General features: G+C 31.9%; 1 protein-coding gene across 1 annotated transcript; it reads left to right on the forward strand.

Moving 5' to 3' along the window:
- Positions 1–1390: 1390 nt before the first annotated feature.
- On the forward strand, positions 1391–7633 carry LOC132950181 (uncharacterized). The gene is made up of 2 exons (XM_061021454.1): positions 1391–1523; positions 7356–7633. The coding sequence occupies exons 1-2, from the start codon at positions 1391–1393 to the stop codon at positions 7631–7633; spliced, it is 411 nt and encodes a 136-aa protein (XP_060877437.1).
- Positions 7634–18195: the final 10562 nt, after the last annotated feature.

Raw genomic sequence — 18195 nt, forward strand, 5'->3', positions numbered from 1 at the left:
TGTACATTAATCAATAATTCTTTTTTAATTTAAAATATAAATATAATAATATTATGATGTATAAACATATAAATATAATATATATATATATGTTCATATATATATTCATTTATGAAGTGTATTATTTTTCTTTTTTAAATTATTCCACGCAATAATAGTTTTTATATAAAATATTTAATAGGTATTCTTTATATCTGTACCACCTACTTTTTCAAATTAAGTATGTTATTCGAAACATTGCTCCAATAAATATTATTCAAAACAATAAATTAATAAATGAAAATTGTTTGCTTTTGTTATTTGACTTGGAATTATTAATCCTAAAGAATCCTAACGATTTCTAGCAAGTACTGGAAACATTGTACAGTATACTACATTTCTTCTATTTATCATATATTTATTATTATTAGTATTCAGTCTTGGTACAATTATGCTCCAGTCCTACTGTAAATTATTAAAATATCTGTTAGATGAACACTAAATACTAAATTTGATAATGATTTGTGTATAGTATAGGTAACAAATAACAGTACCTATAAAGAACGAAAAAAATAACTAATGTTGGACGTTGTTTGGTTTATCATAATTTTCCTGTTATTTCGATGGGTTAAAATTGATGCATATCAATGTAAGCGTTCTCGCCGACTTCGATATTTTACGTTCTCTATTATATATTTTTATCATGATGCTATAATTCGTCCGTCTCTGCGATTTACACAGTGTAATGACTGTTGTATATTATATTTTCCTCCTACGCACTGCATTATTATTTCGGGTTAAAGCGTTCTCCGTTACATATTTTATACGCTGATGATAAAGTGTGAAAACTATTTATGTTCGATTTCTCCCCCCTCCATTTGCGACCGCAAACAAAAAAAAAATCGTGTACCAAACATCATCGCGCCGAGCCTTATGCGTGTTTTCCTTCTTCCGCTCTCTCCGTTTCTGACGATCAATCGCCGCGTCCGTTTGACCACTGTTTCGTATTATATGCGACTATTCAAATCTCCATCATAGACAATACTGAAACAACCGGCTTGCTCTCCGTCCCACATCCACTCGTGTCCATCGACGACCGTGACCAAACGTAAACGAAAATACCGCACAATAACTGATAAAAAAAAATATATTATATATATTTTTATATACGTAAAAAATTATATTTTTTAAAAAAAATGGCATTATTTACGTCCCAGGTTTTTCTTACATGCGTTGTAACAGGTATATGTATATAGTAATAATGAAATGTATAGTCATATTATGTGCTATATAATATACGAAGGTGTAGATTGATTGACTAACCCGTCGTTAGGCGACAATCAGACTTTGTTTGTTAAAAACCCGTTTTCGAAATTATTGTTGTGGTTGTTAAGTGGAAAATTTAAATTGGATGACTGTTATAACTTGGTGCTGGAAGAGGATACGGCGTGCGTATGCGGCGTGCAAGCCCGTCATATCATGTTGCAGCGGCGGAAACGTCGACATTATGGATCACATCCATCAAGTAGATTTACCAACAAGAGGTATATTTACGATTTTGCATGTTTACCTAATTATTAACTATTAAGACTTATGGTTTTGACGTCGGCGAGTTGGTCTACTGGCCACACTATTTTTCTGAGCCAATTTTTTAAGTCCCTGCAGTTTGCACGATTACGCCATTACAATTTTTCAGAATAATCCAATTTATATTATGATGGACAAATAACTTTTAGACTACGTGTAGATTTGTTATTTTAAAAATCATTTGATAATGATTAAAAAAAATCGAACTGCTTTTGATTGTTACCTTGAAAGTTCATATCTACAACCTACTGTCAGAGAACAATACTTTAACTAATGAAATTACCTATGTGAAAAAGAAGATAACAATCATATTCTTGACAGGTTTTTTAATATATTATATTTTTCTTATTTTAAAAATTTTAATCTTAATGGTTTTGCACTCTTAACTTTTTTTTGCGTATTAATTTCATTGCGCCGAAAAAACATTTATAAAATAATAACTAATTATCGTAGTACAGTACACCTTCTGACAAATTCGTACAAGTCGTACAACTAATTCAAACGACAGTGTTTAAAATTGTAATTTCATTATAATAATATGAAGTAGATCCATATTTCATGACATCGATTAAATTATGTATTATATATTTAATATATTATAGCTTATTACTATCATTCATCGTTTGTATCTATATAATCCCAAAATGATATCACGTCAACAGAACGAATTCAGTGGCTTATGTTATATTTTTTGTTGAATTATGATTTTTGACGTGTAATATATATAATGTATGGTTATTATTTTATTATGATTACCGTTAAAATAACGATAAATAAAAATAATAATATTCAACTAAACAACATCAATTTTAACGGTTTTCTCTGTACACCCTTGAAACAAGCTACGGATTTTTAAACGTTTAATGTTAGCTGTGGTATTCAATCAAACCTCAATAAATTGTTACTTCATCTCGTCAAATATTAATATTATGTTATACCCGTATCATTTTTCGATTTATAACATGACAATCTGGCTGCAGCAATTTAATTTTGTTTTAAATGTCACATAAAAATGAATTCGGTTCCAGACATTTATTATATCAATCAGTTCTTACTTGTCTTATGAACCGCTAAGTAGGATTAACGATCGTTTGACAAAGTTCAGATATAATTAAGTAGGTAAGCATCGTAATATTATATACAACTAAACAGATATTAATAAATAATATTATTATAATAGGGTACTGCGGAACTGTCGTGCTGTCCAGCCTTGTACATTAAACAATTGAGATTGATTGGTCGATTAAACTATTAGGTCTATAACATTTAAATGTAAGCGATATAAAAATTTTAAAAAAAAAATTGGTCGGAAACGTTTGATACCTATAGGTATACCTAAATATAGGTCGGGTCAGACTATAATTTATAGGACGCGCATTATATCTAATCAATGTAGTTGGTCACACAGTGGTTTATGCTCGCATAATATACGGCGGATGACGTCTTCGTTGGTCTGATTGAAATATAATGTCTTTGAACTTGAATAATAATAAAATGGGTAATACGGCCGTATACCTAGGTACTATAATATATTATAATAATATAAGATACCTACAGTTGTACATGTACGATAATATAGAATATTATTACGTAAAGTCACTCGCCGTAAAGTCTGCGTTTGATGTAACAATGCAACAAGTGCGACCTATGCCATACGCATTGGATCAAAACGAAGCAATTATAATCGTACGCGTACACATTTTGTAGAATGTTTTATACGATATCACAATACGTATACGAATATTATAAATTATGATGTACCTACCTATAACTAGGATTCGACTCGTGAACGACAGGTACGTTCAGACACGAAAACCCTTGAAAGTTGAAGGCCGTGTGCTAATTAATTCCGGTTTATCGATAAATTTATAGCCTCGGGGTATATATGTTTTGTACACGCGAATGTGAATTCACCGATGCCGTTACATCTGTGGTTCAATCGACGCTGCAGCACGGCCCTGCAGGCTGGGTTGATTTTCATGCAAATTCTGGACACAACTTAACCACGCACGTTTTTAAATTATTGTTATAATATACGATCATGTTTATTATGTTAATAGATTATATCATAATATTATTATCGAATCGGTATGGCATTATCCATATTAGGACAGTGGGTATATCCGATATTCATTTCGCCCCATAAATTATTCATTTTCAACCAAGTGCCCTATAGGCTATATATATTACAAGATGGGTACTTAACGTTACACACACGATTTCCCTGTGGTAAATACATCATGACCACACAAAATATTAATAAATTGAGTTTAAAGTATAGCCCTATGGTTTTTGAGAAAAAATTCCTATCATAAAATCTAAACAGTGCAATTTATAATAACTACTTATAATTTATTAATAAACCAGCTTTCAATTTTATATTTTATTATAATATTATTATTTTCTTCTTAGTTCTTAGTTATATAGGAAACGAGTGGTTCCGAATGTACGATCCGTAACTATAAGTAATAAGTAATAACTTTAATAACTTTTCATACATAAGTAGGTGTATATAATAGTATAATAATAATAATGTTATTGTAGGGCGAGTATGTATAGTTGATGTAATCGTATGAAAAATGTGTGATTGGGTAACTTTAATGTTTTATTTAGTTTTAACTTAAGTAGGTATGTATGGAGGAGGCAAAACCGTTTTAATTTGACATTTTGAATTGATAAATGATAATAAATTGATGCATTAAAGTACAGATAATATTATAATCTTGATAAAAAATATACAATATAATATTTAAATATGTCTAATAAACACATTGATTAGGAGAGCCACGAGCAGTTTGCTAAATAAAAGTATTACCTTCGGTTAGTGATTTCAGTATCTATTTTTTTGGTTTACTTGTGAACATAAGAAAATTATTTTAATATAAATTATTTTATTGATATATATATATATATATATATAAGTACAAACAATATAATAATACCAAATAGCAATTATTTTTATTCTTTTTTTATATACCTATATGTATATATGTGTATATTAAAGACACCACATTAGTCATAAATCAAAAGTAATTTTTCAAAAAAAGTTCTAGTTTAGGTAAAAATGTAAAACGTTTGATTATTTTCCAGTTGAGTAGGTATATAAACCAATGACTTATGAAGTATGGAACTATGGAATTGCCTATACATGTATATATATTTATGGGCAAATGCCAAATGGCTGTATAATTATAATATTATGGTTGTGCATGACGTACTTTTTTGATGGATAGTTTTTCTTTTTATATTTTATTTTTACGTGAGAGTAGTGGACAGTGGTGCACCGTGTACACAGGGTTGGTTATTACTTATTAGTTATCAGTGTTTACTTATGGAATTCCCCTGAGTAATGGCATAGACTCATATCATAATTCCGTGTCAATATTAAGTAGAGCATAGGTAAGTATAGCGTAAAAGAAACATTGATGTTAATTAACGTTATTTTTATTATTAGATATATATATATATGTATGTATTAATAATTATGCTTACATTATTCGTTTGTTATAATAATATATTACTCGTATTATCTTGAATTATGTTTATTGAGTTATTTTGTTAAATGGTATTAGAATTTTTTTTTATTTTTCGTTTAATTTTTTTAAAACTTTTGCGTTATAACGTTATAAATGGAAAGTTTCAAACTTTCAAAGTCTTACTTATTCTAGCACGTATATTAAGCTCATATTTAGGGCTGCAGACCTAATCGAATATTATTCAAAAAGACTAGTTTTTGCTATTTTTTAAATAATAGAATTAAACAAAGTATATTAGGTACCTGTACTTGTTTTCGACGGATATGATAATTATTATTCTGTTTTAGACGTTTTAGTGAAATTGAAAACGCATTCACTGGAAATAATTTCCTTGTACCTACCTACCGATGCGTATATTTAAATTATAATATAAACAAATAACATATTATTTTAAACAATATACCTATTTCAATATTTTTATCTTACCACAGAGTTTCAAATTATTCTCGTGGCCTATATAGGTATACCCAAAGTCTTTTTACTGTTCGAGTTATTGACAGTGTTTTCGACTCGTTAAAAGTTCATCTCGGTACATATAACATTATAATATAACAATGTATAATAATTAATATATAATAAAATGCGTCTCACAACAATGAATGAACATACGAAGTACAAGACGACTCTTTCAACAGTGATCTCGACCGTTTTTGGGTGAACCGACGTTTGACGCAGTCGACCCTGCTCCCGGCTATCCTTATTATTTCGTTCGTGGTTCGTTAGTCAGTTTTACTTTTCCACCATATTATATATTGTTATTAACATATTATTATGATTTATGTCGGACGACGGACGTGTGATACGCCTGCATGCAGCTATTATTGCACAACACGCCACTTCTATATGGACCATATGTCCATATTGTGTTGTGTGTGCGAGACCATAGGTATAATATGTACAATGGATAGCTGCAGTTAGTCACCGTGACCAAAACCTAAACAGACTACGCGCAGCATTATAAACAAGTGTAATACGTCAACACGTGGTCGAAATTGTATTGTTTTACATTGTTAATCTAAGACCAATCGAAATTTGTAAATTGTTTCTGCATTACAGAGCTCGACCTTTTTTTTTGGTTTTTTACGTGATATCGATGACCGGCGGAGGAACTGCTGTTAGCATTGCTCCCCCTCGGGCCCCACAAAAATAGCGTCCGGCGGACACGCCCACTCTACCTGTCAGACTTGAGACTTTCGTGTCCGCTTGTAAGTATATGTCTGCCAGGGAGCCATGGTCGGAAGGCTTAGGTATATTCAAATATAAATAGGTGCTTAAGCTAGGCGACGGCTAGAACTAAAGCCCGCCGGTCTCGGGACACGTACTGACGTACAACAGCGCTCGACCTAGGAACAATAATAATATGTAGGCACAAGGCAGGTCGCAGCGTGTCTAAATCGTTTTACAAATCAAATGTTTTTTCTATACGTAATACGCATACCTAAATCTATTAAATTATAATATAAAGCTGTATTTTCACGACTGGTGAATACTTTACCAATATATTTGCTACTGGTGGTTACTATATATACTTACTTGCCACTCCACGCCGTCGGAACGGTGTAGGTATTACTTGCACATTAATATCACTGCTCACAGGTGTCCATCACTGCCCTTCTCGATTTTCGTCGGAAAATGTGACACAAGTCAAATGAATGGCAAATATGTACTAATAAATATATAGGCACCTTACTTGACAAATATACCGGTTTTGAAACACTATATATTATCGTACCATAACTACTATAAAAATATATACCTAATTATTATTGTAATTTATTATTTGCCGATTGGCCATTTGATTATTGGTGTACTTGGCATTTGCTCAAGTCGCTGTAATCCGGTTCAGTACTCTGCCCCCTGCTCGCATCGGCCACCAAGCCCACTGGGTTCATTGACCCCTATCAACCTCTAAGGACCCATTGCATCTTAAATTTTAATATCAAAATAAATAAAAAGTGAAAAAACAAAATGTATACCTACAAAACTTTTTATATAATGGAGAGATGATTTCTTAAAAAAATAAAAAACGTAGTTGGTCAATTTATTTAAAAACAGTAGGTATTTATACCAACGTCCATCACTTTCAACATTTAATAAGGCATTTGTAAGAATAATTTAAAAATCGTATACATACCTTATATTATAATATAATAAAAAAACAACCGATTTTAACGGCTCTAAAAAATTTAACGGGTTAGGTAAAAAGGAATATAATTTTATTTTCTTAATAATATTTAATGCCGTTTTAAACAGCGGGAGAGCAAAACCCGTCGAACCAGCTCCTGCAGAACGTCGGTCCGTTGTCGCAACATCGGCGCCGGCCGGACGTCCAGCCGATAAGCATGCGACGATTCGCCGACCCGGAAAAAGGGGCAGCTTTGTTCAAGGCCTGCAAGGAGCTACAAGTGCCGATCGGCGAAGACGGCTACGACGATGGCAGTGGTCCTGCATCAGAGACCCACCAGAAAACAGCGCGGGTCGAACCGAAAAAAAATAAAATCGATAATACCACCGACCCGCAGCAGCGATAATATCGGCAGTGCATAGTATAAATTACCAAATTTGCACTGCACATAATATACAATATACAATATTATAACAATATGACATCGTTATTTTATCTAAAGTGAATTTACGACGTTATGGGATCTCGGGACTCAGGGTAGTGGCGGTCCCCACATCTAGTGTCATGTTTATATTATCATGCGATTCTAATTCCCTATAATTATTAATTGTAAGTAATCCCTTAAGATATACTACTGATCATAGGCGTGTCCAGACCTCATCCGCAGGTCGTGCACAGCAGTGGCATATCTAAGGAAGGGGTTACTTTACCACCCCTCCAAAAAAAAATAAGATTAAGGTTTGGGAATATTCCTCCTCAAATTTTGAAATAGGCTTTATTATCTGATAATAATTAAATCAGTTTTACTTTTTATATTAGGAATAAAAAAAAAATTCCTTATATCAGATAAATAAATAACTAGGTAGGTTATATGAAATTGTATTTAGTAATTTTAAAATATAATTTTAATACTATGATAATACTTTTTACAAATATTTATTTTTATAACTACAAATTTTCTCAATATATATTATTATAATATTCTAACCGTCGTTTTGTTGGTATCATCACTTTAAATTCCTCGATTACTTAATATCTATTCTATGATTCTGCACCCGTCAGACGACACCCATGCTTATTGCTTATAATATGCTACAATAATTATTAATTACAAGTATATAATATTATACCAGGGCTTAGCAGGGACGGATCCAGCGGGGGCCTAGGGGCCCTGCCCCTCCCCCCAGACATATTTTTTTATAAATATAAATATTATATATTTAATAACAAATAAACAAAATCTAAACTTCTTATCACATTTATCATGATTACTTATATAAGTACTTACTATTATGACAACATTTTTAAATTAAGAAAAAAATATAATATTTTATTATAATTGTATTTGTGTTGTTAAAAAAATTGTTGCCCTCCCCCCTCCACAGATCTTTGCTATGGATCCGTGCCTGGGGCTCAGACACTATGTGTTATGGCCAAATCGGGTGACCGTGGTCTTGAAGACGATCTCCCGGGGGGCGCGCACGATTTCAGATGTATCTTAGTCCGTGGGCCGCGGTATACGTTATCAATTAAATATTTCATATCAATATTATAAGTTATTTGAAAAATGTCAAATAACAATATTATAATATTTAATTCATATTTCATAGCAAAATGTATAGCATTATACTGAAACTGACAATACCGTGCATAAAAAACTTTGAATAAATTAAAACTGTCGTCGTTAATAATTAAGACGGCGCTAGTAATGCAAAAAGGAAAATATCCCCCCCCCCCCCCCCCGAACTCCACCTGTAGTTGTACTACATTTCGTAACCACAATATTCATCTCGTGTCCGGTCCTGTATGTCTTAGGCCGGGTTCACACTTCACCGTGTCGTGTAAAATAATCACGCTTATTACCACAGTTACCAAATGATACCGCATAGTGGTTGGACCAATCAGTGCACGGCAACATTTCACGACACTGCAGTGCGGTGTGAACCCAGCTTTGCTCTATTGGGGAAACAGATTAACAGAACGCGGTCTGGTGGAAGACCCAAAGCCGCGTATTTTGGAAACCTGACATGTTTGGAGAACGCCTGCCAACAAGAGTTTCAATTGGATGTGACGAGCCACCCTGCGTGAAAACTATGACTGCCTAAAATACGCTGTCGAGAATGGGTGCCCATTAGATCAACCATATCCCGCCGATGCGGTGGCGGCGGTTGTTGGCAACTTGACAATAATAAAATACCTCCGTGAACATGGATGCCCGTGGTCAGTAAGAACGTGTGCCATTGCGGCCAAGCACGGACGCCTGACATTTCTAAAATATCTACACGCCAACGGATGTCCCTGGAATGTGCTTACGTCGTGCACTGAGGCCGTTGTTTACAATAACTTTGACTGCCTACAATTTGCAGTTGAGAATGGGTGCCCAGTACCGCCCATTAGATCGACCATATCCCGCCCATCATGCGGTGGCAGATAATGGCAACTTAACAATATTGAAATACCTCCATGAACACGGATGCCCGTGGTCTGCAGAAACGTGTGCCGAGGCGGCAGCGGAAGGACACCTGGAATGTCTTGAGTATTTACAGGCCAACGGATGTCCTTGGGATGTGTTAACGTGCACTATGGCCGTACAGAACAGACACTTTAACTGCCTAAAATTTTCGTTTGAAAAAGGTCGCCCATCAAGTACACTGTAAAGGAATAGCTTTACGTACTAATATATAATATGCATAGGTAATCGATTCAGGTGTTGGTATATAATTGTTACTCAGGGCAGAAGCATTTCTCCTTGAGATGTTATGATCTCGTAGTTGCAAAATATTCCGTATAAGGAACATTTCGGCGAACCACTTAAATGCACTTTACAATTAATCAAACTGAGCGGGCATAACATAATTGCCATTGCGAGGTGGCAGTTTCGTTTACTGTGAGAATAACAACTTCGAGGACACCTAGGTCCACGCGCCAACCAGATCAAAGGAGCCGAGACCATCGTATATAGGGACGCCAGGAGTACAGCGCAATCAGATGTACCTGGACCAGAGCCGTTAACAACAAGAGCTACTTCACTCCACACTCATCGATATTCTGGCACGACAAACGACGATATTATACATTTTATTCTGGTCTAATAAATAACATGGCATTTACTATTCTAATTTGACCATCATTTTATTTCAAATCATCATCACTCTGGATCCCTGAAGGGGCAGCACGTAACAATATACACCACTGCCCGCCATAATGGCAGCAGCCCTCGGTAGCCTGACTTTAGTGAAATGCCTGCATGGACATGGGTGCCCGTGGACCGTGGTAACAAGTACCTTCGCGGCCTCACGAGGGGGACCTCCAATACCTGAAGCATGGACGGGCCAATGGATGTCCTTGCAGGGAGTTGGGACTCATCGACTTGCACCAAAGCCTTGACGTAAATGTTTGAATTTTAAGAATCAGCATAATTTTTCATGGGACAATTATTGGATGTTTATCAAGGCCATGCACGGCTGTGAACAACCAGAGTGTATAAACTATGCACGGAGAAACGGTTGTCCGTGGCGTGACGGGACGTGCTTTGCGGGATCAGGAGATGGGCGCATGTCTGCTGTCCGAGCCTGACCACAATTTATTGTAAGTGTGACGGTGAGAGTTTCCATGGTTATGCGGCTATACCACGCAAAACAAGATCAATCAGCTCGGCACAAATCACATCCCTGCTTATCAAATTGTGATCTAGGGCCAACGGGTTTCGACTTGTGAAGTATTTGAAAACAATGTATTTAAATACATTTTAAACTAATTATTTGGACAGTAATTTACATAAAGTCTTGGACGTATTTGTATTTGATAATCAAACACTTTTATGTAAATACTTTTCAAAATTAAAAAAAAAATAATTTGTCTAACTTCATATTGTTTTTTGATAATCATTATCCTTTTTTATTACTAATCATTATTTTGAATATTTAAATATTCATTGTAATTAATACCTAAGTAAAACAAATTTGTATTTATTTTCATTTTTGGATAAGAATACTATTAAGTAGGTAGTTCAAAGTTCTACATTTTTGCTACCTACTTAAAAATGACATTTCAATAATTTTAAATAGTTAATAACTAATTACTGAATAATTTTTTTTACTTACTAGTAAAATTAAACAAATATGTAAAATAAATACATCCTAAGTAATTGTATTTGTTCTTAAAAATATTTTAAATACTTTCTGAATGGATGTATTTGTACTTATATCTATATTTAAATATAATTTGAAAAGTAAATTTTACAGGACTCAAAAAGTTGTCCGGTGATAACCTAACCATACCATAAACACTTGAAATTTACATCATATTATGTTTATTTTATCAATTTATTCATATACTTCATGACATTTTCAAAATATTTGACTCGTTTTAAGTTGTTTACAGACTATTTAAAATTTAAATTTTAGATTCTGAGCGAAGCGATGAATGTACTGATTTTACAATGATGTATGTTTTTTTATTTTTTTATTTTGTTTTGTGTCTGTCATAAGTCATCACCAAAAGGTTAGGTTAAAAAGGACAGTAAAAGTGCTTGGATTTTATTCAACAGTAACTTTTCTGATAGGAAAGTGAATCTAGTTGGTACTTTGGGGGGTCAAAAGTAAAAATTTCCCAGTAGTTTTCAAAAGTGACGTGAAAAACAAAAGAAAAAGTAAGGAAAAACGGGAATTGTTAAGCAAAATCTGTTTTCGAGAAAATCAATTTTGGTTTTTGGTGCAACTCTAAAACAAATGACCGTAGGTACATGACATTTTGACTGAATGTTTATATTAGCATTTTTTATACAGCATAACATTTTCCAAATATTTTAACTTATTTTGAGCTGTTTACGGACATTTTCAGTTTCCTTTTTTTTAGTCTTTTTTTTCTATGAATAAAACTTTACTTGTTGGATAAAAACTTGAAAATTTAATACAAGGCTCCTAGATTATTGTTTCAAAGGCAGATGAAAAAAATTAAAAATTCTTATTCACAGTTTTTATTTATAAGCATTTAATGTTCAAATCTTGACACAATACGGAAAAAATCACGAAAATTAGCAAATAATTTTGAGTTGAGAATTCATAAAAAATTTTCTTTTTAAATCTAAGTTTTGAAAATGTAATACATTTATCCATAAGTTTGTCTATCTTTATAAAAAAAAATGTCTACAAGAAAATCAAATTAAATGTTTATGAGCGTTTGAAATTCATATTTTTACAACATTTGATATTTACTCGATTTCTCATGTAACAATTTTGCTATTTTGTTGTTATTCAAAAACGAATAACTGTAGATATATGAACATTTTACTGAATGTTTATATTTTTATTTTCTATACACCATACAATTTTGAAAATATTTTGACTCTTTGAGCTGTTTACTGACATGGTCAGTTTTCAACTTTTTTAGTTTTTTTTCCTATAAATATCAATAAAATTGTTGTTGGGTAAAAAAGCGTGAAAATTTAATGCAAGGCTCCTGATATATCGTTACAATAGCAGTTGAAAAATATTAAAAATACATAGGCACAATTTTTTTTATAAGCATTTAAATGTTGACAAAATTTATCAAATTTATAATTTAGTAGGTAATTATTTTGTAGTTAAAAATTTATAAAATGTTCAACTTTTATAGCTAAGGATTGAAAATTTAAAACAAGGCTAATCAAAATCAAATTATTAAACATTCTTTAGTATATTTAAATTCTCATTGTAATTAATGTTAAAGTATAACAAATTTTTATTTATTTTAAATTTTAAAGAATCAGGGTTGCCGGTCGGGCATATCATAGTTAAATGATACTAAGTTATGTAACTCCGTTACTTTTGTAACTTGTCACATGTTACTCATTTACAATTTAACTTGTAACTTTTAACTAGTTACAAATTTTCCTGAACCGTTTAACTCAAGATTCCTCAGAAGTATGTCTACCTCCATAAAAGAAAAAAAATGTCCACCGGAGAGTCAAATTAAATTTTGAAGTTGGGCAATGGATAATTGCCCGTAAATTGACAAATACTAATAAAACGATTTTCTTATTTTTAATTTATTCGTTAACTATTAAAGTAATAATCGTAAATACTTTAAATTTACGCCATATGTTTATTTTATCATTTTTTATATAATTTTTTCAATTTTCTCACTTATTATTACAATACCAGTTTAAAAATATTAAAAATACATGGTCACATATTCGTTCATTTTGGTTTTCACAATTATTCTGGCCACTGGATATTCAGTAGTTATACGATTATAGTTTTTAAATCTTTTTTTCCTATCATAACGACCATAACGTGATTTTACCTATTCCCTGGCCTGTCAATAATTCTCTATACATATACTAATGCAACTTTTAACTTTAAACGAAATGTAGTTACATACAACTGTAACTTTACTTGTATCTAGTTACTTGTAACTAGTTTCATAGTTTTTGAGTAACTTGTAAAAAAATCCTGATAAAAAGATAAAATTTAGTAGGTAGTTCAAAGTTCAAAATTCTAATGATGAATACTTACAAGTGACTTTACAATTTTAAATAGTTAGTTACTAATTTCAAAGTTATTTTTTTTACCTTCTACTGCAATTAAATAACCAAAATTAATACAGCAATTAAATGTAACCTTTGTATTTGTTCTTAAATACTTTTTCACAGAGTATTTTAAATACTTTCTGAATGGATATATTTGTATTTGTATCTATATTTAAATATAATTTGAAAAATAATTTATAAATTGTCAACAACTGCAGTCTGATGATTTGATTATTAAAATATTTAATCATTATAATAAAGTCAATATTCTATCTAAGATTTTTTTTACATGATGTACAAATACTGATCAGATGAAGAAATATTGGTGAAAACATAAGGTACATCACCGTCTTCACTTTGTATAATTTTAAAATTTGTTATACGCACTACCTATTGAAAAAGAATACAGACCGTCATACTTTTGTCATAAAATGGGCTCACTTGAAAGCTACACTATTTGTTTGTCTGAACTTCTCAGTCTTGAAGGAAGATGTCGACCTTTAGGTCTAGGGTATATAGGTTTTAGGTATAAATGGTCAACTAGTTAAAATGTATTTTAAATTATGTCTACTAATAGTATATTTTAAAAAATTATAATATTAATTTAATAAATCAAGTTCTTTTTAGGAGTTTAAGGACACTATTCACTTGGAATGTTATGTTTAAATACGATTATAAATTAGATGTATTATGGTTCTATATTATATAATAAGAGGGTTCTGTCCCTGGACAGCCTGCCTCCTCATACTCAGTAATCATGTAAATTAGTCTCATTATACTATATTTGCTTATTGTTCCATACTGCAAATGTATAATAGGTAAGACATATAATATGACGTAAGATGATCAACAGTTTAAAACTATGATGAGAACAATAATTTATTGTTCAAAGAACCATTGATAAGTAATAATAAAAAACCGGGTTTTTATTTTTGAAAATTCAAAAGCAAAATCGTTGACGACATTGCAGTCTATCGGCGAAAGTAAGCGGTAGTCGTCTTTGAATAGTTGGGCGCGCTTTGTCGAGTGGTTCTAAACTACAACTGTAGATGGCGCTAGCGTTATCATCCAGAATCATTGATCCAATAAAGGTCACACACACTGCAATGGTGTCTGTAAAATTCTTTTGTCTTGGCGGATATTGTCCGAACTCATTTTAGGTACCTACTTGTGGGCGTGCTCAAGGGGGGTTTAGGGATTTCAACCCCCCAGCCACCCCCACCCTATGGACACTTTACGGATATAATATAATGTATTTACATAATATAGGTAATTATAATAATTTATTGGGATCAAATTTAGCTATTAGCATCCATGCTAATTTTTAAATTTTATTTTTCGAAACCGATTTATGACAACATGTTAATAAAAACAATTTAATTGTTAAATCAAAACATGTTACAATTTTTGAAATTGTCATATTATACCCGGCGTGGTCACTCGCTCGCTCGGACAATTAAAATCGAAAACATCCCTCTACTTGTTATGTAAAACCACCATAGGTGAGTGTCAGAATTTTTTTGCACCATCATTTTTAAAACGTTGATTTACCTAGGTTTCAAAAAAAAAAAAATTGAAAATTCGTTAGCACAAAACACCGAAAATCGTGAACTTTGTAAGGCCATACCATAAAAACGATTTTTAGCAATTCATTTTTGACCCATCGTTTTTCATTGGTTGTAATAATACCTAGGGGCCTCGAAATTTTTTTTAAAAATTCGCGTGGGCGCTAAACTAGATTTATAACGCTAAATTTAATAAATATTTTGTTTGAAAAAATGTCCAACCACTCCCCCCCCCACATCCAAAAATCCTGAGCACGCTTCTGATTTTATCGGCACCACTGCAGTGGTTAACTAAAAATTGAAATAGGTATTATTTGCCACCAAAACTGCCGAAACAATTGCGATCATCGGAAGAAACTGAAAAACGACAATCGTGTAAAGACTTTCCAGTGGAACAGACAGAAAAACTTTCCACAAGTCACAACCGTTTGTTGTATAAGTTAAAGGTGCACTCGTGCACTTATCATATTGTGGGAGGTTCCACGCGTGATTGGAACTAAAAAAAGTCAATAGTATTACCTATTACAAAGTGCTCAGTTATCGTCACTGTAGCTTATTACGGATTTCATAATTTAAAAAATGTATTCCTTGTAACCGTTCCTATATGATTCGATAAGAACAAAAAAACTCGTGTACCCGCTGATTTTCACTTGCGTAAATCTTGTTAAATCAAAGCTTTTGATTTAAATAAAATGTACAAAAATCTCGAGTCCACGGAGAAAAACTTTTGAACAGTGAGATAGAACACATGCACTATAACACCTGCACTGCTCTATATAGAACGGATATTATTTTATTTTATTTTATTTTATTTTATTTGTATAATAAACGGGTAAAGACCTTTTTGTGTAAACAATACAGTACAGGTTTAACATTTAAGTATTTTACAATTAACAATAAACGACTCGATTTAAAACAATAATAATAATAATTAGACAAGTTTGAATAATGAAACAATAATGATAATACAATAGGAGACAACTCTAAATCAATACCTAATAGTATAATGATAGAATATTACTTAATTTACAACATCGTTTAAGACTAAATATACATTTCTTTTGAAAACATTACGTGACATGAAGAAGAAATCAACATGATCAACAACAAGATTTGCTAGTTTCAATGCTCTTGGAAAGTAAGAAGTGGAGCTGTAATTATTATTATAAAATGGAACATGAAATAAGTTTGATTTTCTTAAACAGTGATTCGCTGTATTAAATGCTATCATTGAGAGCAAATCTGGGGAAGAAATGTGACCATTTAATAAATCATATATAAACATAATATCAGCAACCTTTCTTCTTACTTCACAAGATATAAAGCTTAACTCACTCATTCGCATATTGTATGAGTTCTTTGAAATAAGTGGAATATTTAATTTGTAACACAATAACTTCAAGAATTTAAGTTGTACATTTTCAATTGTATTAATAAAAGTGGCGTAACTAGGTGACCAGACTATTGATCCAAACTCAACATGAGATCTAACTAGCGCAAAAAATAATATTTTCAAGGCATTTATATTTTTAAAATTAACTGTGTTTCGGTTGATAAAGCCAAGCATCTTAAAAGATTTCTTGGTAATAGTATTAATGTGAGTGGTGAAAGACAAATTGCAATCAATAATAATCCCTAAATCTCTAATAGAAGTCGCTCTTGTAACGGAACAATTATCAATTTTGTAATCAAAGCTAATAGGATTATCGATGCGTGAAAATGTAATAACATTACATTTGTTTATATTTAGAGATAAACTATTTTGGTGAGTCCATATTACAAATTTATCCAAGTTAGCTTGCAATTTTAAAGCATCTGAAGGAGAATAAATTGTAGAGAAAATTTTTGCATCATCAGCAAATAGCAGTATATCGACCGTGTTATCAAAAATAGAGGGTAAATCATTAATGAACATTATGAATAAAAGAGGTCCTAAATGGGAACCTTGTGGTACCCCAGAACTAACTGGGAAGTAAGGAGAGATACTATGTGATACTTTAACCGCCTGAGTTCGACAGTTTAAGTAGGACCATAACCAATTTAAAAAATGTCCATGAATACCGAATGTAGATATTTTTTTAAGAAGTAGGTGATGATTAACCTTATCGAAAGCTTTCTGAAAGTCAGTATAGATTGAATCTAACTGAGCTCGATTATTTAAGGCTTTAAGTATTTTGGATTGATAAAGTAGTATGTTAGTGGAGATTGACATATTAGGTCTGAAACCATGTTGGTTTTTGCAAATAACATTATTGATATTATATTAAGCCAGGAACTAAGATTATTTTTAGTTTTAGTCGCAGCTTATGATTTGTAGCTTTTGATTGACCTGGGAGGGGAAAATTGGAAAATCCCCCACCCCATCGAAACTTTTCACTTAAGTAAAATATTTAACAATAAGGAACAATGAATATAATTTAAATTTATCAAAATTCACATCAAACACAATAATATGGAAGATTATCCACTCCAATACTCCATATAACGTCAAATCTTCTATATTATAAAATGCTACATCATTAAATGTATAAATTAACAAATCTAGTTTTCCCTTTTTTTTTCCTAGTTCGTCTAAAAAGTTCGTGTAATTGGAATATTTCTATAAACTGCCATTAAAAAAAGCAAATGGGAGGGGATTTTACCCCAACGTCCCCCCCCCTGTATACGCCGCCACTGGACGGTATGATAAGTCTACGGTCTACTTATGTTTTATTCTTTTTTATAGATTTGAATAAAATTATTAATTAAATATTGTAAAACGGCGTAGTGGATAGGCTATTTAGGGGCACCACATCATTTGCGAGCCTATTTTTCAGGTATCTCAGTCACGACTACATCAGTCACAATACAATAATATTATATTATGACATATTTTATTCGTTTAATCGTTTA

This window comes from Metopolophium dirhodum, chromosome 8, assembly GCF_019925205.1.
Source record: "Metopolophium dirhodum isolate CAU chromosome 8, ASM1992520v1, whole genome shotgun sequence".
Taxonomy (NCBI): domain Eukaryota; kingdom Metazoa; phylum Arthropoda; class Insecta; order Hemiptera; family Aphididae; genus Metopolophium; species Metopolophium dirhodum.